The 18250-nt window shown below is 34.7% G+C and overlaps 1 protein-coding gene across 1 annotated transcript in view; it reads left to right on the forward strand.

The window, feature by feature from the left end:
- Nucleotides 1-18250, forward strand: part of MMP16 (matrix metallopeptidase 16) — a 290123-nt gene that overhangs the window by 150753 nt on the left and 121120 nt on the right. Inside the window, exon 4 of the mRNA XM_049633175.1 lies at nt 13103-13407. Coding sequence (XP_049489132.1) covers nt 13103-13407 — 305 coding nt within the window. The remainder of the gene's footprint in view (nt 1-13102; nt 13408-18250) is intronic.

An 18250-nucleotide genomic window follows, 5' to 3' on the forward strand; every position in this document is an offset into this window, starting at 1 on the left:
TTGTAAACTATGTCTTCAAGCTTCTTGAAAGTACCAAATCCTGAGCAACTCTGAGATGAATATTTTACACATTGACATTCTTTAATAAGGATTCATAATCTAAAAAGTAATCAAATAATAAAGTTTACAAATAATTGTCTTTGAAGCAAAATGTCTTTGACTCTATTAATTAACTTTTAGTATCAGTCCAAACATTTTACTTTCTATCTTTTTGGGAACAGTGCAGTTGGATCATCGTTTCTTGTTTTGTCTCTACTGAAGGACGCCGAAGGGATGCCAGTGTCTTCCATCCTGGAGTGACCATTGCTGCTAACAGAGATGTTTCTAGTTATTCATTAATTCATTGAACAACTGTCTATTGGGTCTGTGTTTGAACAAAAACAATTCTAGGCCCTGTGGTTATAGAAATAAGTAGAACACGGGTCTCCATTCGTTCTTTTGGAATTTGCAGTCCTGTGGATAAATTCATCAATCATATAAATGTGATGCCTGTTATGAAAGGGAAGGAAGAGAAACTTATAAAAACAGGGCCGTCTAACCCATTCTAGAAAACCAGAAAAGGTCTTCCTAAAGAAATGGCCTTTCAGCTAACCACCACAGGAAGAGAAAGAACTTGTTAGACTAAAGGGCAAGGAAGGGCAGGACACTTCAAGGGGAGGGTAGGATGCCAGGAGTTACATGAATAAAAGAAAGACATTTATAATTCTCATTCTTTGTATAAATAACCCTTCTCGTACACTTAAAGATAAAATTTAAGCCTCAGTATATAGATTTTCTACCAATACATCTGGTTTGTGCCATTTGAACTTATTTTAGTTATTTTGAGAACACTTTTCAGTGTTATTTTATATTCTTTCGCTAATCCTCCCAGATAGCATGCTCCTAGAATTTTGTGCAACCTATTCCAGTTACTTCTGCAGATAAGAGGAATCAAGGAGGAAGCAGTCTTAAGTCAAGCCCATGTAGTAAATGTGAAGTGTTAGAAGAGTTCCTTAAGGGACAACAAGAACAGAAATACCTGCTACCTCTGCATCTAACAACATTGCACAGCTACTTAAAGTTGTAAGGAAATAAAACATACAAGAATTTGTAAAGAAATAAAACTATTGTTAGTTACAGTTTATTTCACTTCCTATATAGAAAGCACTGAATAAACCCTAGACAATTTTCAGAAATACCTAAAGAATATGGTTAACTTAAAAAATAATACATTTCATGTTTAGATAAATTTTAGGTTTACAAAAACGTTGAGCAGATAATACAAGTAGTTCCCATATACTACATTGCCCACCACCACCTCGTGTAAACACTCATAGTTTCTCCTTCTATTAAGATCTTGCATTAGTGGGATCTGTTTGATACAATAGCTGTGCCAGTGTTGGTATGTTAATTCTAACTAAGGTGCACACTTACGGTAGGGTGCACTCTTTGTGCTGTAGTTTTATGGGTTTGACAAATGCATGATGTCAAGCAGCATTACAGTATCATCAGAATAGTTTTATTCTATTATATTGTATTCTAAAAATATTGTGTTATACTTCATCATCCCTCTTCTCCTCCATAACCCCTAGAAACTACTGATTGTTCTAATTTCTTTGTAATTTTGCTTTTCTGGAGTGTCATAGAGTTGGAACCATACCATACGTATATAGCCATTTCAGACTGCCTTCTTGCACTTAGCGATGTGCATTTAAGGTTCCTCCATCTTGTTTCATGCCTTGATGGCTCATTTCTTTCCTTACTGAGTAATATTCTGTGTATGGATGGGCCACTGTGTGTTTACCCATTCACCTATTGGAGCCTTATTGGTTGCATACAGTTTGGAGCAGTTATGAATAAGGATGGCATAAAAATTCATGGGCATGTTTCTATGTGGGCAAAGATTTTCAATTCATTTGGATAAGTACCCAGGAGTATAAATCGCTAATGATATGGTAAGACCATAGTTAGTTTTGTAAGAAACTGCTGAACTGTCCTTATCCTTGGCATTACTCCCGGTAATAATTTAAAGTTCCTGTTGCTCTCCAACCTCACCAGCATTTACTGTTGTCAGTATTTTGGATTGTAACCATTCTAATAGATGTATCGTGGGATCTGATTGCTGTTTTAATTTGCAATTCCCTAATGATACATTATACTGATTATATTTTCATATGCTATTTGCCATCTGTACATCTTCTTTGGTGAGATGTCTGTTTGGATCTTTCGACTAATGTTTTTGGTTTTTTTTTAATCTTTTTAATATTTATTTATTTTTGAGAGAGACAGAGCATCAGTGGGGGAGGGGCAAAGAGAGGGGGACACAGAGAATCTGAAGCAGGCTCCGAGCTGTCAGCACAGAGCCCAACACGGAGCACGAATTCACAGACCATGAGGTCATGACCTGAAGCGAAGTCAGAAGCCCAACCGACTGAGCCACCTAGACGCCCTGTTTTGACTAACTTTTAATTGAGTTGCTGTTTTAAGAGCTTTTTTTAAAAAGAGTTCTTTATATATTTTAGATACAAGTCTTTTATCAGATATGTTTTCCAGTATGTTCTCCTAGTCTGTGACTTTCTTCTCATTCTTTTTACAGTGTCTTTTGCAGAGCAAAAGTTTTAATTTTAATAAAGTCCAATTTATCAATTATTTTTTCTTTTATTGTGCTTTTGGTGTTGTATCAGAAATATCATTTCCAGGGGCACCTGGGTGGCTCAGTTGATTAAGCATCTGACTGTGGTTCAGGTCACGATCTCCTGGTCTGTGAGTTTGAGCCCTGCGTCGGGCTGTGCTGACAGCTCAGAGCCTGGAACCTGCTTCAGATTCTGTGTCTCCCTCTCTCTCTGCCCCTCCCCCACTCACACTCTGTCTCTCTCTCTCTCTCTCTCTCTGTCTCTCAAAAACAAATAAAAACTAACTAACTAACTAAATAAATAAATAAATATAATTTCCAAACCCAGGATCACTTAGTTTTCCTTCTATGTTATCTTCTAAAAGTTTAATAATTTTGCATTTTCAATTAGGTCTATGATCAATTTTGAGTTAGGTTTTATTAAAAGTGTAAAGTCAGTGTCTAGATTCACTTTATGTGCATGTGGAAGTTCAGTTCCAGCACCGTGTGATGAAAAGACCATTTTTTTCTTCATTGCCTTTGCTCTTTGCCAAAGATCAGGTGACATATGTGTGGGTCAATTTCTAGGCTCTTTATTCTGTTTCACTGTCCTTTCTTTTTATTTGTAAACCAATATCACACTGTCTTGATTACTGAAGTTTTATACTAAGTCTTGATATCAGATAGTGCCAGTCTTCTGACTTTATTCTTCTTCAGTTTTGTGTTTTGGGGTCTCTTACTCTTCCATACAAAGTTTAGAATTAGTTTGCCTGTTCCTTCAAAAGAAATTGGTAGGGTTTTGATTGTGATGGTGTTGAATCTACAGATCATTTGGGAAGAACTAATATCTTAACACCATCGAGTCTTAATATTCATGAACATGAAACTCTCATCATTTATTTAGGTCTTTGATTTCTTTAATCCCAGTTAGGTTTTTGTTTGTTTGTTTGTTTGTTTTTACTTTTAGTCATATAGATCTTAGGCATAAACTGTAGTCCAAGTGAGAGCCTATAACAACATACCATAGATTGAATGGCTTATAAGCAGCAGAAAATTACAGCTCACAGTTCTGGAGACTGGAAGTCTGAGATCAAGGAGTCAGTATGGTTGGGTGAGTCACAGACTTCACATGTATCTTCACATGGCAAAAAGGGCTAAGATCTCTGTGGGATACTGATCCCATTTATGAAGGCACCACCCTCATGACCTCAAGCACCTCCCAAAGGTCTCATCTTCTATTACCATCATTTTTGGGGGTTAGGATTTTAATATATGAATTATAGGGGAGATAAATATTCAGACCATAGTCATATATTTTAATAGATTTAGTCCTAAATATTCCTTTTATTTTTGGTACTGTTTACAGTATTGTGTTTTTAATTGCAAATTCCAAATGTTTGTAACTGATCTATAGGAAAACAATTGGCTTTTGTATACTAGCTTTGTATCTTCCAATTTTGCTATAATCACTCATTAGTCCAGGATTACTTTGTTAATTCTTTGATATTTTATACAGAGAATAATATCACGTGAAAAAAAAGAGTTATATTTTTCCTTCCCAATCGGTGTGTCTTTTATTTCCTTTTCTTGTCTTAAAACTGAGACTGTCAGTCTAATGTTGACAAGGAGTGCTGAAGGCAAACATGATTGCCTTTTCCCCAGTCTTTAGGAGAAAAGCATCTAGTTCCTTATTAGTAAGTATGATGTTAGCTGTAAGCTTTTTTCTAGATGTTTATCAAATTGAAGAAGTTCCCTCTATTCCTAGTTTGCTGGAAGTTTTTATTATAAATGAGTGTTGGATTTTATGAACTGCTTTTCTTTGCTTTTTCTGCACCTATTGATATGATCATATGATTTTTCTTTAGCCTTTTAATGTGAAGGATTACATTAAGTGATTTTCAGTGGAACCAGCTTCTCATGCCTGTAGGGTAAATCCCACTTTGTCATAGTGAATAATTCTTCTTACACATTGTTGGATTTGATTTGCTAATTTTTTGTTGAGGATTTTTACATGTATGTTCATGAGTAACACTGATATGTAGTTTTTCTGTCTTGTAAAGTCTTTATCTGGGTTACTTATTAACTCCATGAGTACTAGCCTCATGGAATGGGTTAGAAAGTGTTCCTCTACTTCAGTTTTCTGGAAGAGATTGTAGAGAATTGGTATGACTTCTAACAAAATGTTTAATAGACCCAATACAACCATTTGGGCCTCGTTCTTTTTTTTCATGTTTTTAAGGTTATTAATTTTTTTATTAAGTCTGCGTAATAGATGTAGTCCTGTTCAGATTATCTGTTTCTCTTTGTGTAAGTTTTTACAGATTGTGTCTTTCAAAGGAGTTGGTCCATTAAATCTGTGTTAGTCTGCTCAGGCTGCCATCACAGAATACCACAGCCTGGATAGTTTAAGCAACAGAAATTTAATTTCCCCAAATTTGGAGCCTGGAAGTCCAAGATTAACATGCTGTCGAGGTTAGTTTTGGTGAAGTTTCTCTTTCTGGCTTTCAGACAGCCACCTTCTCATTGTGTCCTCCTCTTACCTCTCCTGTGCATGTGTGGAGAGACAAGGAGATTTCTGCTATTTTTTTGTTTTGTTTTTTGTTTTTTGGTTTTTTTTCTTTTCTTATAAGGATGCCAGTCAAACCAAATTAGGACCCCATCTTGTGACTTCATTTAACCTTAATTACCTCTTTAAAGGCCCTATCTATAAATATAATTGGGGGTTGTGGCTTCAATTTATTTATGTCAGAGAAGATCTTGTAGATCATTAGGGAAAGAACGGGCTATTTTACTTGTTAAGTTTTTCTGTAATAAGTTGTTATCCATATGGAAAACAATGAAATAAGATTCTTACCCCAGACCATATAAAATTAGTAAATATTAATTGGATTAATGTGCATAATCAACTTTAGAACTACAAAACACACAACTCTGCCTACTGGTATTTATTGCTTTCATTTCAAGTAGTGTCCTTTTTCTCACCTCATTTCCAAACTTAACAGTGTACCTGTTTACTGTCTGTGCGTACTTAGGTACTGACTTACACCATTGGTTTAAGAAAAAAAGAAAGAAAGAAACTTAAGAGCCATCATGTTAAGAACTAATCATAATTCCGTTTATGCTATGTCCCTATACTGACAACTGTGTCAGCCAGTTTTGAATACTAAAATAATTATGTGTCTATCCCTGTAAACTTCTAGGTTATTGATAAACTCATCATGTGGTTATGAGTTCTGTTTTGGAGTAAGAAAGATCTAGATTTGAATCCTGGCTCTGACTTGCTACCTGTAAGACCAGAATCAAGCTACTTTATCTTCTAAGTTTCATTCTCCCTGTGTGCAAAATGAGTATTGTAACACTACCCACATCATAAAACCTAGGAGATAATTAAGTCAGATGATGGTGGGGAAAACTCCCAAAAAAACAGACAAACAAACAGAAGAACCCACTTCAGGACAGTGCTTGAAACATAGTGCTTAGGAAATGCCAACTATCATCTTAACTTTTTTTTTAAGTTTATTTATTTTGATGAAGAGAGAGTGCATGCACACAAGTGAGCAACGGAGAGACAGAGAGAGAGAGTGAGAGAGAGAGAGAGAGAGAGAGAGAGAGAGAATCCCAAGCAGGCTCCACGCTGTCAGTGTAGAGTCCGACACAGGGCTCAAACTCACAAACAGTGAGATCATGACCTGAGCTGAAATCCAAGAGTCAGTTGCTCAACTGACTAAGCCAGCCTGGCGCTCCGTCTTAACTTGTTTTAATTCACCAGACAACAGAAATTGTTGAGAGTATTTTAATAGAATTACAGAAAGTTGAGGGCAAGAGCTAAGGATTTTAAATTTTAAAGTTAGTATATGTAGGGTGTTAAGTTGCCTTGTGTAAAGTAAGTACTGTATAAATATTTACTACTACTTTTATTACTATATTTAGAAAAATAAATACAAGATATTCTATTGAGGGAAAAAAAATTACTCTTTAAAAGGATAGTTGAAATGTGCCCTTACAGAATGCAGCCAGCAGTTGGAGTGGGGGTGGTTGAACTAGGTTTTATTTGATGGCAAACTCGTTATGAGCCAACAGCATCATATGGCTCAAAAAAGAATTGAAATGAACAGATTAGATTGATAGAAAGCAAAGTGTCCAAAGCAGTGATGATGCCAATTTTTCTCTTTGCTTTGCTGGCCAACCTTTACCTGATGTATCCTTTTTCTCTTCGGTCCACCACATTTCCAGCTGCTTCTTGGCAAATTAAAGTACACCTTTAAAAAGGAAATCAAAATGCTAAGAGATCTTGAAAACAGGCTGCATGAGAAAGAGCTCAATATTAGAGCCAAGGATTCTCAAGATGATGGAAAAAATTATTTAAAGGAGAAAATTCCAGTTATTTTCAAATACTTAAAGGCTTTCGGAAGAACCTAATATTTTGAGCTGTTGGAAAATTAAATCATTCATCCTAAGTCTTCATCATCAGAAGCATATAAACCAAACAACTTATTCACTTGTCAGGGAAATTTGAGACCATTTGTGGAATGGTTGGAAAGTTAGATTATATAACTTTAAAATCTCTTCCTATCTTTAAAATGTGGAATTGGAAACAGCCTTCTATAATTACGCCACTTAAAGGGAATGTCTAGGCTCCCAGGCTTTCCACTTTAATGACCTCAGTGCAGGATACCTAGAAATGGGAACTTCTGCGATCGTACCAGAGGATCACATAAGTATTCTTAGAGGTCTATGTAACTTTGGCTGATGCATAATTTACATGCTGGTAATAATTGTTATATAAATACTGGTAGCCATTCATGTCTTACTTGCATCTTTATGATCAATTTTCTTTTGGCACATTTTGCTTCTTGGGTAATTAAGTGTTGTTCATTCAGTAAGTGGTTATTGAACAGCATTATGTGACAGCACTGGCAATAGATGAGTTAAGTAAGACCCCCGCTCTCATGGAACACATAGTTGAATGTGGGAGACAGGTATTTAAGTGAATAATTGCAAAATAGTATATTTTATGTGACATCAAGACCTTACAGCATTTATTACATCAGAGACCATATCCATGTTATGCTCCCTAGAACCTAGAGTGGCTGCTGTGTATAATGCTCTCATTACATAGTTGTTGAATAAATTAATGAATTATGTGTTTTATTCAAAACAATAATAGGAATTTAATGAATAACCTTATTTTTTATCAATATAGCTTTATTTCCCAAGTTTATTAAATATGGTATAATATATGCGTAGCCTAAATTCTTTTTCTTCATAAAATCTAAACTCCAAAATAATATTTTATGTAGTAAGTGTCCCAGGAGTAGGTACTTAAACTGCCAGATCCAGCTGTTTTTTAAATTGTGTTATATTAACAAGGATTCATAATAATTAATGTGATACTATTATGTTATATTAATTAGTATTGACTCTCTTTGTATTTTCTCCTTTAGTTAACTTTGATTTTAAATAAATGTTTTTGTGACTCCTGAAGTTACACACTAGAAGTTATTGTTTTACTTTAATAATATATGCAGAGAAAAGAAACCTAAAAGTTTTGAGCAATAATCAGTTCCTCCCCAGAAACATTTGTCATTATTCTCTTTAAACCCAATGAGGTCACTGAATTTGATGATGCTCTTGACTTCATAGAGAATTCAGGTTGTGTGTCTAGAGGATACATGACAGGCTGTGTAACAGACACTATTTAATAAAACCCGAAGTATACGTACTTTAGTCTGCCTTGCCTGAGAAACTAGTGTCTTGGGAAATAGCAAAATATTTAATGTAAGCTTTTCTAGAGGGAGAGACTCCATATTCAGTCTCTATTCTCTAACCATTTCTTCTACTTAAAGTAAAGCTGCATCAAGATACAAACATTATATGAATGAAAGTAAATTAGTCTATTTAGTTCTCTCTTGATAGAATATCATAATACATTCTGGATATGGATCTGACAATAATTTAACTATGTCAATTATGTTGATTATTTTTACTCTGTTATACTCCTAGCAATTATCTACTTTCTCAGTTACAACACATTCCATTTAGTTGCTAATCATTTTTCATAAAATGTTAGTATGCTTTTCTGACCAACTAATTTTTGTCTGTTGAATTGACTAAAGGCTATTTAGCTATTATTTTAAATAATTTTTATAAATTATTATAAAAATAATTTTGACATAAGTACACACGCACACACAACTTCTGTAACTTAACTAGATGCTGAAGTATTCAGTTTTATTTATTTCAAAATTAGAGATAAAACATTACCCTAACTTTGAAAAAGGTTTATCACTCTCAAAATTTAAAGGGGAAATAATTACTAATATGTAGAGTTGTTATTAATTAAATTGGTATGGATCCAGTGATGTTAAAACTAGAGAATCCTTGAGGAGCCTGTGGGTGGCTCAGTCAGTTAAGTGCTGACTTCGGCTCAGGTCAGGATCTTATGGTCGGTGAGTTTGAGCCCTGCATAAAGCTCTGTGCTGACATCTCAGAGCCTGGAACCTGTTTTGGATTCTGTGTCTCCCTCTCTCTCTCTGCCCCTCCCCCATTCATGCTTTGTCTCTCTCAGTCTCAAAAATAAATAAACGTTAAAAAAGTAAAAAAAAAAAAAAAAAAACTAGATAATCCTGACTTTTCATGGTAATCTTTAGGCACTGGGTAATATTTACTGTGCCACTCAAGTAACTAATTACAGAGTTTACTTCATTTGAAAGGCAAAAAACCTTTCGCAAGGGCTTTGTTTCACATTTCTTATAACATCTATTCAAAAGAACAAATGTTTTATATTTTTACAGTTTACATTTATCTATTTTATAGAACTAATGAAGCAAAATAATTCCTACAGTGTCATCAATAAAGAAAACACACATATATTTTTCAGTAGGGTTTTGTTAGTAAAGACCTCATTTTCTCGAAATTTGCTATTTCTCTGAATATCAAATTCTCACACTTTTAAAAAAAGTATCCTAAAGGAAATATAGTAAACTTAACATCTGACTTATCATTGTAAGATTTATGTTTCTATTGAGAAATATAAGGCAGAGTACAAGTTTCTTTTAATACACAATACAAATACCAAAATATATAGGTTTTTTTTCTTATTTTCATATTAGAGATAAAATAATGCTCTAACTTTGGAAAAGATTTATTACTCTGTGAAAACACTGAAGGGAAATACTCCATGATTAGTATGTAGAATTGTTATTAAATGAATTGGCATGGATTCAGTGCAGTTAAAGCTAGGGAATCCTGACTTGACACAGTTATCTTATAAGTCAATTGACATGTTTCACTACCAATTGTTGTGATGAATAAAGAGGTCAAAAAATGCCCATTTGATCAGTTTTATTATAGGATTTTATAAGGCATGGTCATTAAAGATAACATTTATTAATTTTTTTAGGTAAAAGTTTCAAAATTTAGCAACATGAAAGTTTAAAAGACTCCGTGAAATGGCATAATGAAAAAAACTGATAAAGCCTTCCAAAAAATGAAATCAGTTGTCTTATTAGAATGAAAAATATGTTCGGGGCGCCTGGGTGGCTCAGTCAGTTGAGTCTCCGACTTGAGATCGGGTCGTGAGTTCACAGTTCCCGAGTTGGAGCTCCACATTGGGCCCTGTTTTGATAGTGCAGAGACTGCTTGGGATTCTCTCTCTTCCTCTGTCTCTGCCCCTCCCTGACTTGTGCGCGCACACACACACACACACACACACACACACACATTCTCTCTCTTTCTTTCTCTCTCTCTCTTTCTCTCTCTCTCTCAAAATAAATATTTAAAAAGACCAAAAAACAAAAAAGTATGTTCATTATAACTATTCTATTCACAGAAAAGCAAAGTAAAAACACTTTAAAATTAAATTAGCTTTATTAGGTTTTTCAAGCATAACCTTCATTGTATAGCATTTTTTGTTTTGCAAATATATATCTTAATAATTTTGAGCATCGTTAGAACTACTAAGGATAACAGTCTTATTATTGTTGATACCATATATCTCTGTGTTCATTATTCTTTCAATTATTAGTAAGTACAAACTACATCTCAATGGCATAAAAATTCCAAAATTTTTTTTTTGTTTGTGCATTGTTCAGAACTCTAACTTTGAAGTGCACTCATGTGTCTTGTATTTGTTAGTGGCATCACAAATATTGTGGTTCAGTATATTTTGGACGCCAATCAGGGCATAGCTTTGAAAAACACAGTGATGTGTTTACAAATCCAAAGGACACTTCACATTTATTATTCTTTACTATGTAGCTTCATTTTTCTCAGAACCATTATGTACTTATATACATATCATACTAATGATTTTTTTTCTTTTTTAAAACAAAATAGGGGCGCCTGGGTGGCTCAGTCGGTTAAGCATCCGACTTCGGCTCAGGTCATGATCTCACGGTTCGTGAGTTCGAGCCCCGCATCGGGCTCTGTGCTGACAGCTCAGACCCTGGAGCCTGTTTCAGATTCTGTGTCTCCCTCTCTCTGCCCCTCCCCCGTTCATGCTCTGTCTCTCTCTGTCTCAAAAATAAATAAACGTTAAAAAATTAAAAAAAAATAATAATAATAATTTCTTCATTACACGCTGAATAAAACACCAATTCCCACTAACAGTACTCTCAGAACTTTCACTGAAATAGTGTAATTCTTCCTATCTCCATGACTACCATTCTAGTACAATGTTCTGTATTCCTTTGCTTGAACTTCTGAAATGTTGCCTTGCTTCCATTCTTGTCTTCTTATCCATTTTTCATTAGACATAGTGGTCTTTGTTAACTAGAATAATACCAGGATACTTCTCTGCTTCTCCTTTCACAGAATATAACCCATTTCCTGCCAGTTTTCTTTCATCTCATACCACTGTCCTGAGTGTTCATTTTACACCAATTCACAGAGCACTCCCGTTCTTTGAACTGGCCAAATGTGGGGGGGCTGCTCACTATTCCTTGTGGCTGGAAACTGTGTGCTCGCTAAGCAAGTCATTGAATTCCCATTTATTATCTACTGACCTGACCTCACCTCCTCAACCTTCACTTGCTACCATCTGTAATTATCTTTTTGATGTTGTTGGGTTTTTTTGTTTGTTTGTTTGTTTATCTCTTATCACTGAAGCAGACTCTTCTTCAAAGCTGTATCTCTGGCACATAGAACAGTAGCCATATATGTAGTGTGTTCTTTCAAAGAATGTGTCGTAAAAATGTGATACCTGCCTCACATTTGTAATTATTGAGACATACCTACAAGTGAGCTAAAAATATAATCTGTATATTATTTTCCACCAGAAAGTATATCTTAATTTTTTTCTATGCTGCTAAACAGCCTTAAAGTAGAAAAAAATAACTTTGAGTCCTATGTATATTATGATATATAATAGAGACACCATAATTTTACTACTGCCATATCATTGTAAATGTTTAGCCTTCAGCTCTCTTTTATTACTGCATTGCAATAAACATTTACCTAAATATTATAGTCTCTTTTATGTATTAAGGTTTTTTTCGCTTAAATATATGGACACATGGATTGTTGATTGAAGTATCCATTTGTTATTAGACTCAAGAAAAGTAGACTAAATAATGTCCAAGTTACTGGGGTGCCTGGGTGTCTCAGTTGGTTAAGCATCCAGCTTCTGCTCAGGTCATGATCTAGTGGTCAGTGAGTTCGAGCCCCATGTCGGGCTCTGTGCTGATGGCTCAAAGCCTATAGTCTGCTTTGGATTCTGTCTCCCTCTCTCTCTGCCCCTCCCCAGATCATGCTCTGTTCTCTCTCTCAAAAATGAATAAGCGTTAAAAAAATTAATGTCCAAGTTACTTCTTTAAATTAATATAATTGTTAAATATTTGTATTAAAAAGCTATTCACTCACATTGCTTTTTATTTTTTTATCATATCTAATTATTTTTTTCAATATATGAAGTTTATTGTCAAATTGGTTTCCATACAACACCCAGTGCTTCACATTGCTTTTTATAATTAGAAAGAATTAATGTACTATAAGAAAACAATAGAAACTGTAATAACCTTTCCTTTAAAAACTAAGAAATAACTTTGCATCTGCTGAATTGGTGTTTGTAGATAAAAAATAACATAAGGACATTGTTTGGAAGTAACATGTGTGCACACCATGATGTGCCCTTAAAAGTAATGATAGCCAGAAAGAAATTGAATTTTTAATTTCAGCTCGAAACTGTTGCACCTGTTTGGTCATTTGGCAAAGCTGCCTTTCTGTTGTTCAGGAGGCAAAGTGACTGATCGATCTAATTACTCCCCCGTTAAGCATTCTTCAGAGAAGAACTTCTAACTCGTCGCCTTGGTGGATGAATACTATATTATTGAGAATTAAACGACTTCAGTGTGGTGAAATCTAGCTATAAAGACATGAGACATTGATTAATTTTTTTCTTATTTAATATGACTGTTTTTCTAGTATTTTACTCAACTGAATACATTGAAATCTGTAATAAGTTGAACTATATATTAAAAAGCCATACTCATTATTCTCTTCTCTAAATTTCAGTATAAAGAACGTCACTCCAAAAGTTGGAGACCCTGAAACCCGGAAAGCTATTCGCCGTGCCTTTGATGTGTGGCAGAATGTGACTCCTCTGACATTTGAAGAAGTTCCTTACAGTGAATTAGAAAATGGCAAACGCGATGTGGATATAACCATCATTTTCGCCTCTGGTTTTCATGGAGACAGTTCTCCCTTTGATGGAGAGGGAGGGTTTTTGGCACATGCCTACTTCCCTGGACCAGGAATTGGGGGAGATACTCATTTTGACTCAGATGAGCCATGGACACTAGGAAATCCTAATCATGATGGTAAGTGCATGGCTTTTTTCATTGCAAATATTTCTCTTTTTATTTTTGTTTTTGGAATGCCCAAGTAATTGACTGATTTACAAACTTTTTTTAATGTTTATTTATTTTGAGAGAGAGTGCAAGCGGGGGGGTATGGACGGAATGGTGGTGCAAAGAGAATCCCAAGTAGGAGGAGACCTATCAGCACAGACCTTGTCACCAGGCATGATCTCAGAAACCGTGAGATAATGACCTGAGCTGAAATCGAGAGTCAGTAGCTTAACCAACTGAGCCACGCTGGTGCCCAATTTAACCAATGTTTAAGGTGTCAATTCTAAATTCATTTTTAAAAATATAAAACACTATGTGAGCCTTTTTAATAACATTTTAGAATAAGAATTTGTATGGGTCATTAGACAATGCTAGTTTTTCATATGGTCTGTTGCTTGGAGATTAGAACTTTACACTGTGTTCTGTAAACAGACTGAATTTTGTTTTCTCTAAAATGTCACTTAACAGCTTAAGGAAACTCTGCTATTTTTTTTCCCACACTTTAGTCCACTGTTTCCACTGGAAACTTAACTTAATTGACATTTGTGGCATAGTTTCTGCCATTTTTTCTGTTATTCTCTTTTCTGTTTCACCTCTTGAGTTTGTAAAATGTTGCTTCTTGTCTTTCATCTCTATATCCATATGTGGTCTCCCAATATGATATGACAACATAATATATTATTTTTATATTATATCTTTACTTTTATCAAAACCACTTTTTGCAAATCTATTCCAACAAGTCTATCAGTTTTCTAATCTTTATAATTATTCTCATGTGCAAAAAAAATTTAAAATAACTTGATAACTAAAAGGAAAGCTACTTCAGATAAGAAGTCTGTGTTTCTTCCTAGACAATAATCCATACTTTAATTTTATGTTTCAAAAATATTCATATAATTATAGGATCCTAGATTTATAAGATTCATAAGCAGCCATGTCTTGGAATTCTTATAACCAAAACTTAAATGTTTTTCTTTCTCACAGTAGTAGAATGCTGTTGAAAATACAGCATGTAGGGGCACCTGGGTGGCTCAGTCAGTTGAGTGCCGACTTCGGCTTAGGTCATGATCTCATGGTTTGTGAGTTCGAGCCCCGTGTCGGGCTCTGTGCTGACAGCTCAGAGCGTGGAGCCTGCTTCAGGTCCTGTGTCTCCCTCTCCCTCTCTCTCTCTGCCCCTCCCCACCCCCCTCTCTCAAAAATAAAATAAAAAACATAAAAAATTTTAAAAAAGATACAGCATGCGTTGTTTTAATGGCAGCTAATCAGCTAATAAAATTCTTAATTCCCTCTTGATGAGTTAAGCCCAGCCATCAAATTAAGCTTTGTTAGTTCACCAGAAAGTTTAGTTAGCTGGATTAGCGTAACAGCCTTGCATTTTGAGAATATGCAGGATTCAAACATATTATGGATAGCATGAATTAAGGTGAGTTAAATTTACAATAGCATCGATTTTCAAAGAAAGAAAATATGATAAATAACTCTTCCTGTCTTACAAAAGAAAATAAAATATCTAGTGTTACACAAAGTGACCTTTGGCATTGTTTTTAATAGGTATATTGACTATATTAAATTATTACTTCATTTTTAAGAACTGATTTGGAGATGAATGGCAAGTTTGTTGGGAGATTTCACTATATAGTCATGGAATGAAAAGCCAAAAACTTTGAGGTTGAGCAGACCTGCATCTAATTCCTGGCTAACTGATCATTAGCTAAAGAAGCTTCTAACATTGTCATATGCTTATTTTCACTCTGTATGTTGTATTGTGGGGCTGGGACATTGCAAGTAGAGGTGCTTTCTGTTCAGGCATGTTTAGTCTATACCTGAGCACCCAATAATAAAATATCTGTAATGTGATAGTAGACCCGCATTGGTTTGATACTTAAATCATTTAAAATTAAATATTTTTATCTTATTTTTATCAAAATCACACCGGCATTCTACTAGAGTAGTTCAGGCATCTTCCAGTCAATTGTTAATATACATGTTTGCAGTCCAGATGACTGAGAATAGCACTTATAATGGTAGAATTTTGCTCACAGAGGCAAAACTGCATTTGCTTCCAGGGAAAGACTTCTTCTAAAATTATAAACAGAGAAAATTATATTTTATATCGATCATTATAATTCTAAGATTATATTTTATTCTGATAATAGATATAATTGCTAAGGCTACTTTGAATCTAGCTAGCTCTGAAGTCATGTTAATTTGGGGGATGGTGCCTATCAAATGGCCTATTTTTCTCTTAAAATATTGAAATCCTCAAAAAGCTGCACAGATTTTTTAGATGCTTCCTCTATTAGCTGGTATTTTTAAGCATCAACAAATACTTTTTGAAAATAAGCAACAAGCCCAAATCCTAGAAGATTCCATCCAAGGTGAATGGAACCAGAGAAATTAGGCTAAGAAAAATAAGTAAGGCAACAACCTCTTTGACCTAGGCCATAGCAACTTCTTACTTGACATGTCTCTGGAGGCAAGGGAAACAAAAGCAAAAATGAACTATTGGGACCTCACCAAGATAAAAAACTTCTGCACAGCAAATGAAAAAATCAAGAAGACTAAAAGGCAACCAACAGAATAGGAGAAATATTTGCAAATGACATATCTGATAAAGGGTTAGTATCCAAAACCTATGAAGAACTTACCACACTCAACACCCAAAAAACAAATAATCTAGTGAAGAAAGGCAAAAGACATGAATAGACACTTTTCCAAAAAAGACATCCAGATGGCTAACAGACACCTGAAATGATGCTCATCACTCATCAGGGAAATACAAATCAAAACCACAATAAGATACCACCTCACACCTGTCAGAATGGCTAACACAAACAACTCAGGCAACAACAGATGTTGGTAAGGATGCAGAGAAAGGGGAACACTTTGGCACTGCTGGTGGGAATGCAAACTGGTATAGCCACTCTGGAGAACAGAACAATATGGAGGTTCCTCGGAAACTTAAAAACAGAACTATCTCACAACACAGCAATTGCACTACTAGGTATTTATCTAGAGGATACAGGAGTGCTGATTCAAAGGGGCACATGCACCCCAATGTTTATAACAATGCTATCAACAGTAGCTAAATTATGGAAAGAGCCCAAATGTCCATCAATGGATGAACAGGTAAAGAAGATGTGGTGTCACACACACACACACACACACACACACACACACACACAATAGAGTATTACCTGGCGACCAAAAAAAGAATGAAATCTTGCCATTTGCAACAACGTGGATGGAACTAGAGTGTATTATGCTAAGCAAAATAAGTCAAAGAAAGACGAATATATGATTTCACTCATGTGGAATTTAAGAAACAAAACAGATGAACATAGGGTAAGGGAAGCAAAAATAAGATAAAAACAGAGAGGGAGGTAAACCATAAGAGACTCTTAAATACAGAGAAAAAACTGAGGGTTGCTGGCAGGGTGTTGGGAAGGGGGATGGGCTAAATGGGAATGGGCATTAAGGAGGCACTTGTTGGGATGAGTACTGGGTGTTATATGTAAGTGATGAATCACTAAATTCTACTCCTGAAATCAGTATTACACTATATGTTAACTAACTGGGATTTAAATAAAAAATTAATTAAAAATAATAAAAAAAGAAAATAAGCAAAAAGCTTTAAGAAAACATCGATAGGGACATTTGAGATAACGTAAGAAATGAGAATGTTTACTCTGATTTAAGTGTGATCATTGTTATGAATGCTTCTGTGTTTTGCATGACATAAGAGGTTTCCCAAGGAATATATATGTGGAAAGAATTAAAACAGAACATATGAGCTAAGGATGCAATCACATCAGTGGACTTTTGACTCAAATTATGTATTAATACATTTGATTGCCTCTTAATTTTTACTGCAGAAGTATAATATTTTTGTACCTAAGTATACTATTAAACAAAATGATTATTTAATAGTTAGTGTTTCATTTGGAAGAGAATATTTCTTTACTGGTCAAATAAATATTTTTCTTTTGAGAGAGCTTAAAGAGAATGACTACAAAATAATAGTGTTTCAGAATTGTAGGGGATTAGGGAGAAGTTGACTCTCTGTTCTAGATGTAATACCATACAGATTTACTGCTTAATTGAAATTCAGACTTTTAACCAGCAACAGCAGGACAGCTAGGGTAGTGTCATGCTGAAGTATTGATCATTTATCAAAACAACAGCCTCTAGCTTTGCTGTGGTACTGGTGAATGTGGGGAGAATTAATGCATTTGTACGTCCTAGATCCTGTGTGTTAGATTATTTTTTTTGTATCACATATATACAAGGCCCAATTCTGACATCTTCATTGATAAACTTTTTCTTTTCTTTACTCTATCCCTCAAATGCCCCCAAGCTTACTTAACTGAAAAATTGTCTTTCTTTCCTATTCACAGTTCTTAAGCACCTAGAAAACAGAGCAGCTTGATAATTTAGCAAAAATGCAAATGAAAGAGTCTCTTGATAAGTACCCAGCTCATTTTCCTCAGCATATTGCTCAGCTAATGAAGGCAATTTGAATTCTGTCTACCTCAAAAGAGATAAACACTGTCTTAGGCTGCCAGTAACCTTTAATTCATTGTTATCCACTTTCCTATCAATTTGCTTATAGTCACGATACCTTTCAAAAACTCAAGCTAAAGCCCATTAAGTAAATTACACAATAATTATAAATAAATAAATAAATAAAATGCCCCACACATACCCCTACCTAATAAAAATAATGCTGCTTTTACCCCCATGGAGTGGATAAGCAAAATATGTGCATAGCAATTCTAAGTAGAAAATGTTACTAAAATGATACGGTTTTTGA

Source organism: Panthera uncia, chromosome F2, assembly GCF_023721935.1.
Source record: "Panthera uncia isolate 11264 chromosome F2, Puncia_PCG_1.0, whole genome shotgun sequence".
Taxonomy (NCBI): Eukaryota; Metazoa; Chordata; class Mammalia; order Carnivora; family Felidae; genus Panthera; species Panthera uncia.